We start from the raw sequence: 17,565 nt of genomic DNA, 5'->3' as shown, positions 1-17,565 counted from the left end.
CTCAGTCTCTCCCCTTAGCTGTAGTTCAGCTTAGTTGGGTTGGAGCTACGGGCCCTAAGCAGGTGGTAGTATCACCTAGCTTACCTGTAGATTGTCTCTTAGGGAATGACCTACAGGCCTCAGGTTGGGGTGAGGTAGTGTTTAGGACCCATGCATCCATGCTGAGTATCCCTGAGGAATGGCTTCCTCTCATTTATGGTGGAATGAAAAAGCAAAGGAGAGAAAAAGGCCTGAAATCTCAGGATCTCTCTCCACCAACAGGTAAGAAGGGTATCAAAGTATCCTTTCCCCACCCTGCCACTAAGGATACCATTCCTGTGGTGGGAGAAACCTCTCCTGGGGTGGACCGTGTACCAAGGGAGTCCTCAGCCACCACAGCTGGACTCCCAGAGGTAAAAGTACCTCTCTGTGGAACTACTAATCCAGATGTGCAAAATTGCACAATTTTAGTAAATGTGGAGAATCCCTCCAGCCCTCCCAGAGAAAAGTTAGTGCAGCAGCCCTTCACTGCCTCTAAACACTTAGTACAGCAGCCCTGTCCTAGAGTGGAGCTTATAGGACAGCAGCCCTGCCCTGCTCCAACTCAAGAGAAACAGCAACCCTGTCATCTCTTACAGCCATATGGACAAACGTTTTGCCCAGCTATCTCTTTATTGAAACAGCATACCTGTCTAGCATTTTCTGCATTTGACATAGGCCCAGTGGACCAATCCCACTGCCCAACTTTAAAACATATTAATAGGAACTCTGAGAATTTACACTCACACAGTTGGTTAGGTAAAAATCTCCAAACAGGGTGGTTCACATCCCCACAGGGAAGTAACCATATAGTGGATGATAAAGGGAGTAACCACTCTATTGGAGATCTACTCTCCACTTATCACCACTTAGACAATAAAGTCTCAACTGGCCAAGGTTAGCGTTATTGTCCTTCGTTTGGGGGGGGAGGGGGTTCTGTGAGAAAGTAACCTCTTTCTAGCATGGTTACCACCACTTTTGGCCTGTTTGTGAGTGTGTGTCAGTGTGTTTTTATTGTGTGACTGGGATCCTGCTAGGCAGCACCCCAGTGCTCATAGATGAAAACCTGTATGTCAGTGTGTTTTGCCTGTCTCACTGGGATTCTGCTAGCCAGGACCCCAGTTCTCATAGTTTGTGGCCTGAATGTGTATACCTGTGTAGTGCCTAACTGTTTCACTGAGGCTCTGCTAATCAGAACCTCAGTGCTTATGCACTTTCTGCCTTTAAATTGGTCACTGTAGGCTAGTGACCACTTTTACCAATTTCAATTGGCACACTGGAACACCCTTATAATTACCTAGTGTAGGAAGTTGGCTCTGTATGCACTATTTCAAAGTAAGGAATAGTATGCACAGAGTCCAAGGGTTCAGAGGTAAGATAGCGGCAAAAAGAGATAATACTAACGCTCTATTTTGTGGTAGTGTGGTCGAGCAGTAGGCTTATCAAAGGAGTAGTGTTAAGCATTTGTTGTACACACACAGGCAATAAATGAGGAACACACACTCAAAGACAATTCAAGGCCAATAGTTTTTTGTATAGAAAAATATCTTTTCTTAGTTTATTTTAAGAACCACCGGTTCAAATTTCACATGTAATACTTCAAATGAAAGGTATTGCAGGTAAGTACTTTAGGAACTTTGAATAATCACAATAGCATATATACTTTTCAAATAAATCACATATAGCTATTTTAAAATTAGACAGTGCAATTTTCACAGTTCCTAGGGGGAGTAAGTATTTGTTAGTTTTTGCAGGTAAGTAAACCACCTACGGGGTTCAAGTTTGGGTCCAAGGTAGCCCACCGTTGGGGGTTCAGAGCAACCCCAAAGTTACCACACCAGCAGCTCAGGGCCGGTCAGGTGCAGAGTTCAAAGTGGTGCCCAAAACGCCTAGGCTTCAATGGAGAAGGGGGTGCCCCGGTTCCAGTTTGCCAGCAGGTAAGTACCCGCGTCTTTGGAGGGCAGACCAAGGGGGTTTTGTAGGGCACCGGGGGGGACACAAGTTAGCACAGAAAGTACATCCTCAGCAGCACGGGGGCGGCCGGGTGCAGTGTGCCAACACACGTCGGGTTTCCAATGTAAATCAATGGGAGACCAAGGGGTCGCTTCAGCGATGCAGGCAGGCAAGGGGGGGGCTCCTCGGGGTAGCCACCACCTGGGAAAGGGAGAGGGCCTCCTGGGGGTCACTCCTGCACTGGAGTTCCGATCTTTCAGGTCCTGGGGGCCACGGTGCAGAGACTTTACCAGGCGTCGGGATCTGGGAGTCCGGCAGTCGCGGTCAGGGGGAGCCTCGGGATTCCCTCTGCAGGCATCGCTGTGGGGGCTCAGGGGGGGCAACTCTGGTTACTCACAGTCTCGGAATCGCCGGGGAGTCCTCCCTGAAGTGTTGTTTCTCCACAAGTCGAGCCGGGGGCGTCGGGTGCAGAGTAGAAAGTCTCAGGCTTCCGGCGGGAAACGCAGTTGTCTTGAAGTTGCTTCTTTGGAAAAAAAGTTGCAGTCGTGGGTGAACAGAGCCGCTGTCCTCGGGAGTTTCTTGGTCCTTCTAGAGCAGGGCAGTCCTCTGAGGATTCAGGGGTCGCTGGTCCTGGGGAGAGCATCGCTGGAGCAGTTTCTTCAGAAGGGGAGACAGGCCGGTAGAGCTGGGGCCAAAGCAGTTGGTGTCTCCGTCTTCTCTGCAGGGTTTTTCAGCTTAGCAGTCCTCTTCTTCTTAGGTTGCAGGAATCTGAGTTCCTAGGTTCAGGGGAGCCCCTAAATACTGAATTTAGGGGTGTGTTTAGGTCTGGGAGGGCAGTAGCCAATGGCTACTAGCCCTGAGGGTGGCTACACCCTCTTTGTTCCTCCTCCCAAGGGGAGGGGGTCACATTCCTATCCCTATTGGGGGGATCCTCCATCTGCAAGATGGAGGATTCCTAAAAGTCAGAGTCACTTCAGCTCAGGTTGCCTTAGGGGCTGTCCTGACTGGCCAGTGACTCCTCCTTGTTTTTCTCATTATCTCCTCCGGCCTTGCCGCCAAAAGTGGGGCCGTGGCCGGAGGGGGCGGGCAACTCCACTAGCTGGAATGCCCTGTGGTGCTGTACCAAAGGGGGTGAGCCTTTGAGGCTCACCGCCAGGTGTTACAGCTCCTGCAAGGGGGAGGTGATAAGCATCTCCACCCAGTGCAGGCTTTGTTACTAGCCACAGAGTGACAAAGGCACTCTCCCCATGTGGCCAGCAACATGTCTCGAGTGTGGCAGGCTGCTAAAACCAGTCAGCCTACACGGGTAGTTGGTTAAGGTTTCAGAGGGCACCTCTAAGGTGCCCTCTGGGGTGTATGTTACAATAAAATGTACACTGGCATCAGTGTGCATTTATTGTGCTGAGAAGTTTGATACCAAACTTCCCAGTTTTCAGTGTAGCCATTATGGTGCTGTGTAGTTCGTGTATGACAGACTCCCAGACAGTATACTCTTATGGCTACCCTGCACTTACAATGTCTAAGGTTTTGCTTAGACACTGTAGGGGCACAGTGCTCATGCAGTGGTGCCCTCACCTATGGTATAGTGCACCCTGCCTTAGGGCTGTAAGGCCTGCTAGAGGGGTGACTTATCTATACTGCATAGGCAGTGTGAGGTTGGCATGGCACCCTGAGGGGAGTGCCATGTTGACTTACTCGTTTTGTCCTCATCAGCACACACAAGCTGGCAAGCAGTGTGTCTGTGCTGAGTGAGGGGTCCCCAGGGTGGCATAAGATTTGCTGCAGCCCTTAGAGACCTTCCCTGGCATCAGGGCCCTTGGTACCAGGGGTACCAGTTACAAGGGACTTACCTGGATGCCAGGGTGTGCCAATTGTGTAAACAAAAGTACAGGTTAGGGAAAGAACATTGGTGCTGGGGCCTGGTTAGCAGGCCTCAGCACACTTTCAAATCAAAACATAGCATCAGCAAAGGCAAAAAGTCAGGGGGTAACCATGCCAAGGAGGCATTTCCTTACACCTAGTATATGGTACCTAGGTACCCAGGGTTTTGGGGTTCCAGGAGATCCCTATGGGCTGCAGCAATTATTTTGCCACCTACAGGAAACTCTGACAAATCATTACACAGGCTGTGACTGCAACCTGAGTGAAATAACGCACATGTTATTTCACAGCCATTTTTCACTGCACTTAAGTAACTTATAAGTCACCTAAATGTCTAACCCTCACTTAGTGAAGGTTAGGTGCAAAGTTACTAAGTGCGAGGACACCCTTGCACTAGCAAAGGTGCCCCCACATAGTTCAGGGCCATTTCCCCCGACTTTGTGAGTGTGGGGACACATTACATGTGTGCACTACATATAGGTCAATACCTACGTGTAGCTTCACAATGGTAACTCCGAATATGACCATGTAACATGTCTAAGATCATGGAATTGTCCCCCCATGCCAACTCTGGTATTGGGGTGCCAATCCCATGCACCCCCAGGGCTCCACTATGGACCCCGGGTACTGCCAAACCAGCTCCCTGGGGTTTTCTCTGCAGCTACCGCTGCTGCCAACCCACAGACAGGGTTCTGCCCTCCTGGGGTCTAGGCAGCCCAGTCCCAGGAAGGCAGAACAAAGAATTTCCTTTGAGAGAGGGTGTTATACCCTCTCCCTTTGGAAATAGGTGTTAAGGGCTGGGGAGGAGTAGTCTCTCCCAGCCTCTGGAAATGCTTTGAAGGGCACAGAGGGTGCCCTTCTTGCATAAGCCAGTCTACACCGGTTCAGGGATCCCCCAGCCCCTGCTCTGGCGTGAAAGTGGACAAAGGAAAGGGGAGTGACCACTCCCCTGCCCATTACCACCCAGGGGTGGTGCCCAGAGCTCTTCCAGTGTGTCACAGACCTTTGCCATCTTGGATCCAGAGGTGTGAGGGTACTCTGGGGGCCTCTGAGTGGCCAAAGCCAGCAGGTGACTTCAGAGACCCCTCCTGATAGGTGCTTAATTGACTAGGTGGCCAACCCTCCTCTGGGGGCTATTTAGGGTCTCTCCTGGGGGCTATTCCTCACATAATGACTTGCAAGAATTCACCAGAGTTCCTCTGCACCTCTCTCTTCGACTTCTGCCAAGGATCGACCGCTGACTGCTCCAGGACACCTGCAAAACTGTAACAAAGTAGCAAGAAGACTACCAGTGACATTGTAGCGCCTAATCCTGCTGAGTTTCTCTACTGTTTCCTGGTGGTGCATGATTTGGGGGCTGCCTGCCTTCATCCTGCACTGGAAGTTATGAAGAAATCTCCAGTGGGTTGACGGAGTCTTCCCCCTGCTCCAGCATGCACCAAACTTCAGCTTCACCGGTCCTCTGGGTCCCCTCTCATGGTGACGAGCATGGCCCCTGGAACACATTTGGTGGACCCCAGTGACCCAGACTGTGCAGTGGTCCATCTGTCCAAATTTGGAGGAGGTAAGTCTTTGCCTCACCTCTCCAGACAGTAATCCTGTGTACTGCGTGAACGGCAGCTGCCAGTGCTTTTGTGCCCTTTTGCAAGGAATCCTTCATGCACAGCCTAGCTCAGGTCCCAGGCACTCTGTCCTGCGATGCTCAGCTCCCTTGAGTTGATCTCCGGCTTCGTGGGACCCTCTTTTGCAGTGTTGAGATGACCACCGTGTTCAGACTTCTTGAACCCATGTTCAAGTGCTTCTGCCAGTGCTACCTTCTTGTGCATGGATTCTCTACATTGCTGAGGGCCCCCTCCATCTCCTCTCCCAAGTGGCGACATCCTGGTCCTTTCTGGGCCTGGGCAGCATTCTTATTCTTCAACCGCTATTCTTGCAGCTGTTTGCGGTCTTTTGCTAAGGAAACAACTCTGCATCCTCCAGCACGCCGTGGGACATCTTCTGCACAAAGGAGAAGTTCCTGGCACCTTTCGTTGTTGCATAATCTTCAGCTTCTTCCATCCAGAGGCAGCCATTTTTCACCTTCATCCGGGGTTTAGTGGGCTCCTGCCCCCCCCTGGACACTTTAGCAACTCTTGGACTTGGTCCCCTTCCTTTGCAGGTCTTCAGGTCCAGGAATCCGTTTCAGTGCTTTGCAGTCTGTTGTGGTCTTTGCAAAATCCTCTATCACAAATTTAGTGTGTTTCTGGGGAAGTAGTAGCACTTTACTCCTACTTTTCAGAGTCTTGGGGTGGGGTATCTTGGACCCCCTTAGTGTTTTCTTACACTCCCAGCGACCCTCTACACACTACACTAGGCCTGGGGTCCCTACGTGGTTCGCATTTCACTTTCTTAGTATATGGTTTGTGTTGCCCCTAGGCCTATAGCATCCTGTTGTATTCTACAGTGTTTGCACTACTTTCTGGCTGTTTTACTTACCTGATTTTGGATTGTGTGTCTATTTTGTGTATTTTACTTACCTCCTAAAGGAGTATTTCCTCTGTGTTATTTTCGGCACATTGTCACTAAAATAAAGTACCATTATTTTTAGTAACCCTGAGTATTGTGTTTCTTACGATATAATAGGGGGTCATTCTGACCCTGGCGGTCGGTGATAAAGCGACGGCCAACCCGCCAACAGGCTGGCGGTCCAAAAAATGGAATTCTGACCCTGGCAGGAATGGCCAACACAGCCCGCCACTTTAACACTCCGACCGCCACGGCGGGACACACAAACAGCGCGGCAGTCACCGCCAACAGGCAGGCGGCAGACAATGTACCGCCCACCCTATCACAACTCACCAATCCGCCACCTTTTCCGGGGCGGGAGCACCGCCGATAAAAACACGGCGGAAACAGACTACGAACGGGAAAACGCTCACCTCTATACACTCCACGAGGACGGAGGACAGCATGGAGCCCGAATTGAACATCCTACCTGCTCTCGTCTACCTGCTCATCTACCACGAGTACGAACTCCGGCGCAGACGACAACGGTGAGTACCGCACCTACGACACAGGGGAGGGGGGGAGGAGGAAGGGTTACGGGCACACACATACGCATCACACCCACCCCCCAACTATCTACCCACCAATGCAGAGCACCAAGTCAAAGTGACCCCACCCAAACCCCCCGGAATAACGAAAAGATATAATTAAAGTGCGAAAATAAATTTATGTATAAAATAGGTTCATTGAAGTCATGGTAAAATAGGAAAATGAATCAAAAAAATCCAAGTGTAAACATTGCGTAACCGATAAATAGAGGCAATAAGTCCAGCACAGTCACTGAAATTTCAACTGTCCGTGGGCCAAAGTGTATCAACACATGGGCAAAGCCCACACAGGAGACCTGAGTCCGTTGGAGAGAACACTGCAGGGGCATCAGATGATAAAACTACAGGCACCTCAGGGGGAAGGGAAGGGGGGGCACCACAGCCACATGAGTCCACGACGCCAGATCCAAGAAGGGGCCACCATGCCCACTGTTCAATCCTGGGGAGTGCAAAGCCACAGTCTCTCAAGTCTCTACAGTGGGTGGATTGCCCACTGTTCAATCCTGGGGAGTGCAAAGCCACAGTCTCTCAAGTCTCTACAGTGGGTGGATTGCCCACTGTCATATCCTGGGGAGTGCAAAGCCACAGTCTATCAAGTGGATAACAGTCTCCACAGGCAATGGAGGAGGCAGGGTGGGCCGAGTGGAGCGTGAACAGTAGCACGACACAGAAACGGCACTGTCATTGGGCCAGCGGTGCTTGAGATGAAGGGCCCAGCGGAGCGGTGCTTGACAGGAAGGGCCCAGCGGAGCGGTGCTTGAGACGGCGGGGCCCAGCGGAGCGGTGCCTGACAGGAAGGGCCCAGCGGAGCGGTGCTTGAGATGAAGGGCCCAGCGGAGCGGTGCTTGAGACGGCTGGGCCCAGCGGAGCGGTGCTTGAGACGGCGGGGCCCAGCGGAGCGGTGCTTGAGATGAAGGGCCCAGCGGAGCGGTGCTTGAGATGAAGGGCCCCTGGTCAGCGGTGCTCCTCCCGGCAGTGCCCTGTTCAGCGGTGCCTTTCTGGACGGCGGGGCCCTGTTCAGCGGTGCCTTTCTGGACGGCGGGGCCCTGTTCAGCGGTGCCTTTCTGGACGGCGGGGCCCTGTTCAGCGGTGCCTTTCTGGACGGCGGGGCCCTGTTCAGTGGTGCCTTTCTGGACGGCTGTAGTGCTTTCCTCTTATTTAGTTTCTAAGCACTAACATAACACAACAGAAATGCACTTCTGAGGTCAAAGAAGACTTTTATTGTTATTTTATTCTTCCCCAACCACAATGTTTATGAATGAATGACGAATTAGTAGCTTTCAAGTCCGCGTTAATCAAACAAAATATATCAGTTTGCAATATACACAGCAGGTTATATTTATAAGATATTGTATGCAAAGCAAAACAAATACTTCACCGTGTAGGAACTATTTACAGCTACATCTTTCTAAGGTCTGCAAGCTGGGGACCCCTGTCAGCCGCGAGAAAGAGTGTCATCTACCCACACGGGATGCTGGCAACTGGCGCCAAGCTCCAGCACGAGGTCCGGCAGATTCGAATCTGACTCTCTGCAGCCTGTTACATTAGTTACAAAGGTGTGCCCCCTCCTCTCAGACCTGGGAAACTGAGCAAGCCCTTTGGAGACTGGCCAGGTCTCCAAGACTACTCCTGTTCCCAAGCTCAAGGGAAGAGAAACAACGCCCATGTACTCTCTCTTATCAGGTCTAGTCTACTGTGAGAGCAAAACATCTTGGTTCATCTGGTGCAAAAACACAGCTTGGAAAAATACAGAACTCCACGTTAAAGGCAATGGGCAGCTAACCTAAATATCAAATGCAATGTCATGTTAAAGGCAATAGGCAGCTAACCTAAATATCAAATGCAATGTCTAGTGTCATGTCAAAGCCAATAGGCATCTAAGCTGAATACAAAATGCAATGTCTTATATCATGTCAAAGCCCATAGGCAGCTGAGCTGAATATAAAATGCAATGTATAATATCATGTCAAAGCCAATAGGCAGCGGAGCTGAATATCATGTCAAAGCCAATAGGCAGTTAAGCTGAATATCATGTCAAAGCCAATAGGCAGTTAAGCTGAATACAAAGTGTAATATATGATATCATGTCAAAGCCAATAGGCAGCGGAGCTGAATACAAAATGTAATATATGATATCATGTCAAAGCCAATAGGCAGAATATCTAATAGCATGTCAAAGTCAATAGGCAGCTAAATTGAATACATCATGTCAAAGTCAATAGGCATGCAATGTCAAAGCCAATAGGCGGCTAGACTGGATACAGCATATCAAAGCCAATAGGCAGAATACAGAATGTAATGGCTAATGCAATGTCAAAGCCCATAGACGGCTAAACTGAATACAGAAAGCAATGGCTAATGCCATGTCAAAGCCAATAGGCACAATACAGAATGTAATGACTAATGCAATGTCAAAGCCCATAGACGGCTAAACTGAATACAGAAAGTAATGGCTAATGCCATGTCAAAGCCAATAGGCGGCTCAACTGAACAAAACATACCATGTGCTACTGGTGAACATTGAGCAACTAATATGCGCAGTGGTGAAACACAAAGTCATTGGTCAAAACAAAACTCCATCAAATAGCAGGACATTCCGCCCTTTGACCAATGAATTTTTGTTTCACATATCTCATATTTCAAACAAACAAAAAAACATCAGCACAAAAAAAACATTATGATCAAAGCAATCCCTGTAAAGCAATAGAAGTGAATTAACACATTGATCTCATAACCTTTCACATCAGATACATCTACATAGAAAAGACTGGGCAATTTTTTTTTTTTTTTTTTCTGAATGAGTCTCTAATTCAACAGTGTTAGCAATTTGATGTGGCATGAGTTCTGCTCATGTAAAGGTGCACGGTCCACCTGAAAGGTTTTCTGGAAGGTAAGCAAAAGTCAGAGTTCCATACGAGAGGGGAAAAAAAAAAAAAACACAGCAAACAAGTTGAACTTGAACTGAAGGCGCAGTTTGCGCAAAATGGATCCATGGTGCTGGCACTTTACTCAGCCAGGTTCAGGTTGGGGATTCGGTCCCTTCCCCGACCCCACACGCACACACCGGAAGGGGGACCACACAGCGCACTCAGGGACAGTGGCGAAACGTGGTAGGATCTGCAAAAGAAACAAGTATGACTTTTCTTGCAAATAACATTTTTCATTTAAACTGCACCCTTCCTCTTTCTTTCCCTGTTTTATAATCAGCAGGACGTTTTTGGGGCCCTTTGTTATATTTTCTGCAGGTTCTGGAGGGTCACTTGGGGCTTCAGCCCACACATCAGTACTGAGGTTTTTATCTGCTGCGCCACAGCTTCCTTTTTCTTGCACTGTCAGAAGGGCTGGGGCAGACTCCTTCTTTACCAAACCTCCATTCACTGCATTTTCGCCAATTTGGGCCATTCTGTCTCCAATTTGTATGAATGAATCAGATTCTTTTCTAGGTATCAGCATAATTTCGATTTTTCCTTGGTAATTTGCAGCAATCACTCTCCCTAAAACCTGATCAATTTGCCATTTCTGTTCTGGCAACTTTCCTCTCCCCAACTGCTCTGTGACTGCTTGCGTGACAGATTGCTTTTGTGCGTGCTGCACAGTTTTTATCAAATCTAGGGGAATGTGCATCTCTCTCATCTCTGCCCACCTGTAAGTGGCCTTTTCACATTTCTGGGGCACCCACATAGCCATCCCCACTAAGGCAGAATTCTGGGTGAACACTTCTCTCTCTGCATTTTTCTCATTAACATCTGCAAGGTAATTGAACCAGTTAGGTGCTAAAACATTATCAAAGAACCAAAAATCAGCATAAAAATGACACATCTCACGTAGCTCTTGCTTTAAAATCTGACACACATTATACAACGCTGTTCCTTCTACTGTGCCAGAAAGCAACATTTCAGTCAATGAATCATTAGTAAAACAAACATGCTTTTTATCTTCAGTAGACACGAATTCAAATGGTGCACACAATTTCATTGATAATTCTTTTATCTGTGGTACTCTAGCCCTGTCTTGCAAGTACCAGATCCATTGTATGATTCTAGCTAGGGGCAGTATTTTCTTCCCTTGTTCTTGAATTACATGTACATCAGTTTTTCCTTCTTGCACTGCGCAGAAACCTAAAGTCTGCATTATTTCATTTGCCAAATCACAAGCGCGCAGCTGCATATTATTTTTCACAGTGACCATGTACAAAAGTGTTAGGATTTCTCTCAAATGAGGGCTATTCTTTTTCCAAAAATCAAACAAGCTAATGAAACTCGGGGTGTCTTGCTCTAAAATCCTTCGTTTTACTTGTGCATTTTGCAACGGTAACTCGTAAATCACATTCTCGTCCGTGTTATCAGTTAAGGAATGCATTTTGGCTGCCAAAAACCCTGGCTCACACCAAAGCTCAGTGCAGCTTGGAGCTGTCTTAACCCCCTCATTACTGGAATGGGACAAGAACGATTCTTCAAAAACAGCAGTTTTATAACTTTCAGTCGGGCTAATTTGCTCACGTAAATTCCTATTTTCATGTTCCAACTTCCTACATTTCTCCTGCATTTCTCTGTAAGCAGATAAAGGTATCCAGACCTTTCTGTCATCATTACTTCCAAAACACACGTTTTCTACATATATACAACAGGAATTATTTCTCAAAACATTATCAGGCCTTTTAGCTACACATGCATTTTCTTCTGTAATTCCCCAAACAGAAAACAATTCACAGTTTTTCTTAGCACCATCAGGCAGTTCATCAACACATGTATTCTCAGACATGGTCTGCCGTGCTACTGTGATTCTCCAAACAGAAAACAATTTCTGTAATTCTCCAAACAACAAAAAACAATTACACTTTTAAAGTGTGCACTTAGAAATCTACTAACTCGTCAAACCCCTTCTTAATCACCTCTTAATGACCGACGCCCCATGACCTCTGGTACCAATTGTAGTGCTTTCCTCTTATTTAGTTTCTAAGCACTAACATAACACAACAGAAATGCACTTCTGAGGTCAAAGAAGACTTTTATTGTTATTTTATTCTTCCCCAACCACAATGTTTATGAATGAATGACGAATTAGTAGCTTTCAAGTCCGCGTTAATCAAACAAAATATATCAGTTTGCAATATACACAGCAGGTTATATTTATAAGATATTGTATGCAAAGCAAAACAAATACTTCACCGTGTAGGAACTATTTACAGCTACATCTTTCTAAGGTCTGCAAGCTGGGGACCCCTGTCAGCCGCGAGAAAGAGTGTCATCTACCCACACGGGATGCTGGCAACTGGCGCCAAGCTCCAGCACGAGGTCCGGCAGATTCGAATCTGACTCTCTGCAGCCTGTTACATTAGTTACAAAGGTGTGCCCCCTCCTCTCAGACCTGGGAAACTGAGCAAGCCCTTTGGAGACTGGCCAGGTCTCCAAGACTACTCCTGTTCCCAAGCTCAAGGGAAGAGAAACAACGCCCATGTACTCTCTCTTATCAGGTCTAGTCTACTGTGAGAGCAAAACATCTTGGTTCATCTGGTGCAAAAACACAGCTTGGAAAAATACAGAACTCCACGTTAAAGGCAATGGGCAGCTAACCTAAATATCAAATGCAATGTCATGTTAAAGGCAATAGGCAGCTAACCTAAATATCAAATGCAATGTCTAGTGTCATGTCAAAGCCAATAGGCATCTAAGCTGAATACAAAATGCAATGTCTTATATCATGTCAAAGCCCATAGGCAGCTGAGCTGAATATAAAATGCAATGTATAATATCATGTCAAAGCCAATAGGCAGCGGAGCTGAATATCATGTCAAAGCCAATAGGCAGTTAAGCTGAATATCATGTCAAAGCCAATAGGCAGTTAAGCTGAATACAAAGTGTAATATATGATATCATGTCAAAGCCAATAGGCAGCGGAGCTGAATACAAAATGTAATATATGATATCATGTCAAAGCCAATAGGCAGAATATCTAATAGCATGTCAAAGTCAATAGGCAGCTAAATTGAATACATCATGTCAAAGTCAATAGGCATGCAATGTCAAAGCCAATAGGCGGCTAGACTGGATACAGCATATCAAAGCCAATAGGCAGAATACAGAATGTAATGGCTAATGCAATGTCAAAGCCCATAGACGGCTAAACTGAATACAGAAAGCAATGGCTAATGCCATGTCAAAGCCAATAGGCACAATACAGAATGTAATGACTAATGCAATGTCAAAGCCCATAGACGGCTAAACTGAATACAGAAAGTAATGGCTAATGCCATGTCAAAGCCAATAGGCGGCTCAACTGAACAAAACATACCATGTGCTACTGGTGAACATTGAGCAACTAATATGCGCAGTGGTGAAACACAAAGTCATTGGTCAAAACAAAACTCCATCAAATAGCAGGACAACGGCGGGGCCCTGTTCAGCAGTGCCTTCCTGCACGGCAGGGCCCTGTTCAGCGGTGCCTTTCTGGACGGCGGGGCCCTGTTCAGCGGTGCCTTTCTGGACGGCGGGGCCCTGTTCAGTGGTGCCTTTCTGGACGGCGGGGCCCTGTTCAGCGGTGCTTGTTCTGTAAGTCAAGGGAGTCAGACCTGGCCACGACTCCCTGCTCAGTCGCCCTCCGACCGTGCAGTTGCTGGACCCTTCGGTGAGGTGTCCTGGGCCCTTGGGTGTCCTCCCTCACACCCGGGATGGGGCTTGTGGGGCCCTCCTGGTCTGCGCACCTGCTGGCTGACTTCTCCGCCCTGCTTCCCTTGCCCTCCTTCGATGTGGCTCTCTGGGCCTTGCCTCCCCTGGATGTTGTGGCAGGTGAAGTGGCAGAACTTTGGTCCTTGGGGGCAGCCGTGTCAGTCGTCCCGCGGCGGCCCCTTACTTTACGGGTCCTCTTTCCAGGGGGGGGGGCTGGCTGTCCCCTTGCTGCTGACCGATGTATCACTGCTGGCAAAGGGGGGACTCCAAAATCCATGCACTACGGTGACCCTTGAAGCCGGGCTGGTGGTGGCTGAGGCGCTCTTGGGACTCTTAGCAGATGGAGGGGGGGGTCAGGTGAGGGAAAGAGGTCAAGATTGGAGAGGTAAAGTTTTTTAGGACCAGGGTAAAGGGTAGGTGTAGTGGTTATGGGAGTGGAGGAAGAGGAGGTGGTTGTAGGAGAGTCAGGTGTGCTGTCCTTGGGTGAAGGTGCATGGGCTGGAGGCTGTCGTGAGGTGGTTGGCTGTTGGGTGGGTGGCTGCCTGCGTTTGTGTGTCTTGGAAGAGGGGGTGACAGACACAGTGGGAGAGGACAGAGGGGACGTGTAAATGGCAGTGGGGGTGGTGACTGCACGTGTGCGGACTGGACTGGAGGGTGTGCTGGTGATGGAAGTACTGGCTGTTGGTGGTGTGCATGCAGGTGTGAGTAGAGACGTCACAGGGAGGGAGGAGGGAGACGAGGAGGTGGGGGACACAGAGGTGGTAGTGGCTGTTGGCATGTCTGCATCTGGGTGTTGCTTGGGTGAATGTTTGTGTGATCTGTGGTGCTTATGTCTGGATGAGCTGCCCTTGGGTGTTGAGGTGTGTGCAGGCTGGTCTGATGGTGTGGGTGGGATAGGCAGAGGAACAGGAGACAGAGACAGGCTGGAGGCAGTTAGAAGAGGGAGGCTGGAAACAGGGACAATGGCTGCCGTCAGTGCTGAGGCCAGAGCATTGAACGATCGTTGATGGGCAGCCTGACCCGAATGAATGCCCTCCAGGTATGCATTGCTACGATGCACCTCCCTCTCTACCCCCTGGATGGCATTCAAAAGGGTAGACTGCCCAACAATGATGGTGTAGGAGGTCAATGACCTCCTCACTGAGGGCAGCAGGGGTAACAGGGGCAGGGCCTGAGGTGCCTGGGGCGAAGGAGACGCCCGCCTTCTTGGGCGAGCGGGCACGGAGCGAAGGCGGAGGGGCTGCTGGGAGGGCGGAGCTGGTGCGCTGGGTGGCGGCTGTACCTGTAGAGGCAGGGGGCACGGATGTTGCCGCCACCGCTAGGGAGCTTCCATCCGAGGACGTGTCGGTGTCGCTGGTGTCACCACGGCTCCCCGTTGTGAAGCTCCCCTCGCCCTCCATATCACTGGTGGCCTCGGTGTCTGTGCCATGGCCCACCGGGGCCTTGTGAGTTGCAGCTCCCTCGTGCTCCAGTGCCAATTCTCCTCCACCTGATGATGCTAATGCACACATGCACAAGAAGATAAAGAAAAAGGGTGGGGGGAGACAAAAAAACAGGTTGTGTGCATGCATTGTCAACACCGTTGGCGGAGAGGACAGACACAGGAGCCTCATGCACTAAGCCGCGCAATCGGAGTACACTACTCAGTACTTGTGACTAGTCCAACAGGTCTAGGGACAACAAACGCGCACATGGGTGATGCAGGACCATGGATAGCTATACTTGTCACCCTACAGAGGTGGGGGGCGGGGGCACAGGGACATGGCTAAAGGAAAGGACTACACTACAGAAAGCGCCCTGGCCTAATGTCACCCACAGCCCTCTTCCCCCACCCAGGCACCTCCACTGCGCGTAAAGATAGCTGAATGTGCTGCTACTCACACCCTTGTGTCTGCTGTGATGTCCTCACGCGCCCATCCAAATCGGGGTAGGCCACCGCCAGGATCCGGGACATCAGGGGGGTCAGGGTACGACTGGCACCCCTCCTAGGTTGGGAGGCCATCCCCAGAAGTGACTCGGCGGTCTTCCTGGTCCCGCGGCGGATGTCCTCCCACCTCTTGTGGCAGTGGGTGCCCCGTCTGTTGTGGACCCCCAGGTTCCGGACTTCCTTGGCGATGGCACGCCAAATGTCGACTTTCTGATGGGCGCTGACCTATTTGACATGTACAGGGTGGAAATTGAAATATCATCAATTTTCCGCATGATAGATGCGATTGGCCCCCCCTCCCCAACCTTGCCATGTGGCGCATGCTCTCATCTGTCGTGCCTTGCACTCGTCATTGTCTCCCCACCCCACCATCTTACATCCAACATACACAACCCAGGCATAGCCCATTCAACGTGCACACAGTGTACTTACCTGTTGGTCTGGAGGACCGTAGAGTCGCGCATACTGGGGCAGGACCCCATCGACAAGTTTCTCCAACTCTTCTGTAGTGAAGGCAGGGGCCCTTTCCCCAGTCGCAGCAGCCATTGTATCTCCCAGACCGAGGTCACAGCAGCACTTGCAGTATAGGTCCTCTCCTGTGGATGATCAGGTCTCGAGTGATTAACCAGATAGAAAATGGCTTCACGCCCGCGGCGGTGCGTACCGCCGCGGTGCGTACCGCGACCGCCGGCGCACCTAGTCATTGGCTTGTGAAACCCATAGGGTTCGATGTTAACCAATGCGGCTTGGCGCCGCGGTCTGCGACCGCCTACCGCCACGGTGTGTCACGCCAGCGCATTGACCTCACATCCCACTGTCACACTTCTCAGGTCAGGCAGCTGCCATTTCAAGGGCCCACATGGCTTAATTTCTACTGCGTCACACAGGCCTAGGCCTTGCATTGCCACTCATACAAGCCATTCAATGCATTGAGAATCGTGTACTGTGCAAGCTGTAGTTACGTACCTGTGGGTTGCTTGACTCTGTACTCCATGTTGTCCTTCCTAGGCACCGTCCGCTGGGACTTGCGAGAAGGATGAATCTTCCCGTGTACCGACCGCTGGTGGACCTGTCGACAATGGAGGAACGTCATATAACACTTCGATACCGACTTGACCGAGCCACTATACATGAATTGTGTGCCCAGCTGGAGCCAGCACTGATGTCCCCCATCCGCCAACCCACAGGAATTCCCCCTCTGGTGCAGGTTCTGTCAGTCCTCCATTTTTTGGCAAGTGGGTCTTTTCAGACAACAGTGGCCATGTCATCAGGGATGTCTCAGCCTATGTTTTCCAAGATTTTGTCCAGAGTGTTGTCTGCCCTGCCGAAATACATGCGGAGCTACATTATTTTCCCTGGGAGGGTGATTTGGCCACTGTGAAGGGTGACTTCTATGCCCTTGGACATATCCCCAACATCATTGGTGCCATTGATGGGACCCATGTGGCCTAAGTACCCCCAAAAGACGATGAGCAGGTGTACAGAAACAGGAAAAGTTACCATTCGATGAATGTCCAGGTGGTCTGTTTGGCTGACCAGTACATCTCCCATATAAATGCCAAGTTCCCTGGGTCAGTGCATGACGCTTATGTTATGCGAAATAGCAGCATCCCTTATGTGATGGAACAGCTACATAGACACCGTGTGTGGCTAATAGGTGACTCTGGTTACCCCAACCTGCCGTGGCTACTGACCCCAGTGAGGAATCCCCGGACCAGGGCAGAGGAACGGTACAATGAGGCCCATGGGCGATCTAGGAGGATCATAGAAAGGACCTTCGGCCTCCTGAAGGCCAGGTTTAGGTGCCTGCATATGACAGGGGGATCCCTAATGTACTCACCCAAGAAGGTGTGCCAGATCATCGTGGCCTGCTGTATGCTTCACAATCTTGCATTGCGACGCCAGGTGCCTTTTCTGCAGGAGGATGGTCCGGATGGTGGTGTTGTTGCAGCTGTGGAGCCTGTGGAGAGTGAAGAAGAGGAAGACGACGGGGACGACACGGACAACAGGGACACAGTCATACAACAGT

At 49.8% G+C, this 17,565-nt stretch overlaps 1 protein-coding gene across 1 annotated transcript; it reads right to left on the bottom strand.

The window, feature by feature from the left end:
- Positions 1–8,141: 8,141 nt before the first annotated feature.
- On the bottom strand, positions 8,142–13,323 carry LOC138296078 (uncharacterized). The gene is made up of 2 exons (XM_069234887.1): positions 10,588–13,323; positions 8,142–10,061 (listed from the first exon to the last, which is right to left on the bottom strand). Exons 1-2 carry the CDS (start codon positions 11,703–11,705, stop codon positions 9,950–9,952), a joined length of 1,230 nt encoding a protein of 409 aa, XP_069090988.1. The 5' UTR covers positions 11,706–13,323; the 3' UTR covers positions 8,142–9,949.
- Between the last annotated feature and the right edge of the window lie 4,242 nt (positions 13,324–17,565).

This window comes from Pleurodeles waltl, chromosome 5 (genome assembly GCF_031143425.1).
Source record: "Pleurodeles waltl isolate 20211129_DDA chromosome 5, aPleWal1.hap1.20221129, whole genome shotgun sequence".
In the NCBI taxonomy this organism is placed as follows: domain Eukaryota; kingdom Metazoa; phylum Chordata; class Amphibia; order Caudata; family Salamandridae; genus Pleurodeles; species Pleurodeles waltl.
Note: the sequence above shows the minus strand (reverse complement) of the source record. Positions and strands in the feature narration are given on the sequence as shown.

Excerpts from the sequence above, each read along its gene's own strand:
- LOC138296078 (XM_069234887.1), bottom strand. The coding sequence starts at position 11,705 with ATGTCTGAGAATACATGTGTTGATGAACTGCCTGATGGTGCTAAGAAA. Across the intron at positions 10,062-10,587 it reads TGTGAAAAGGCCACTTACAG|ATCCTACCACGTTTCGCCAC; the intron begins GTGGGCAGAGAT and ends TTTCTTTTGCAG.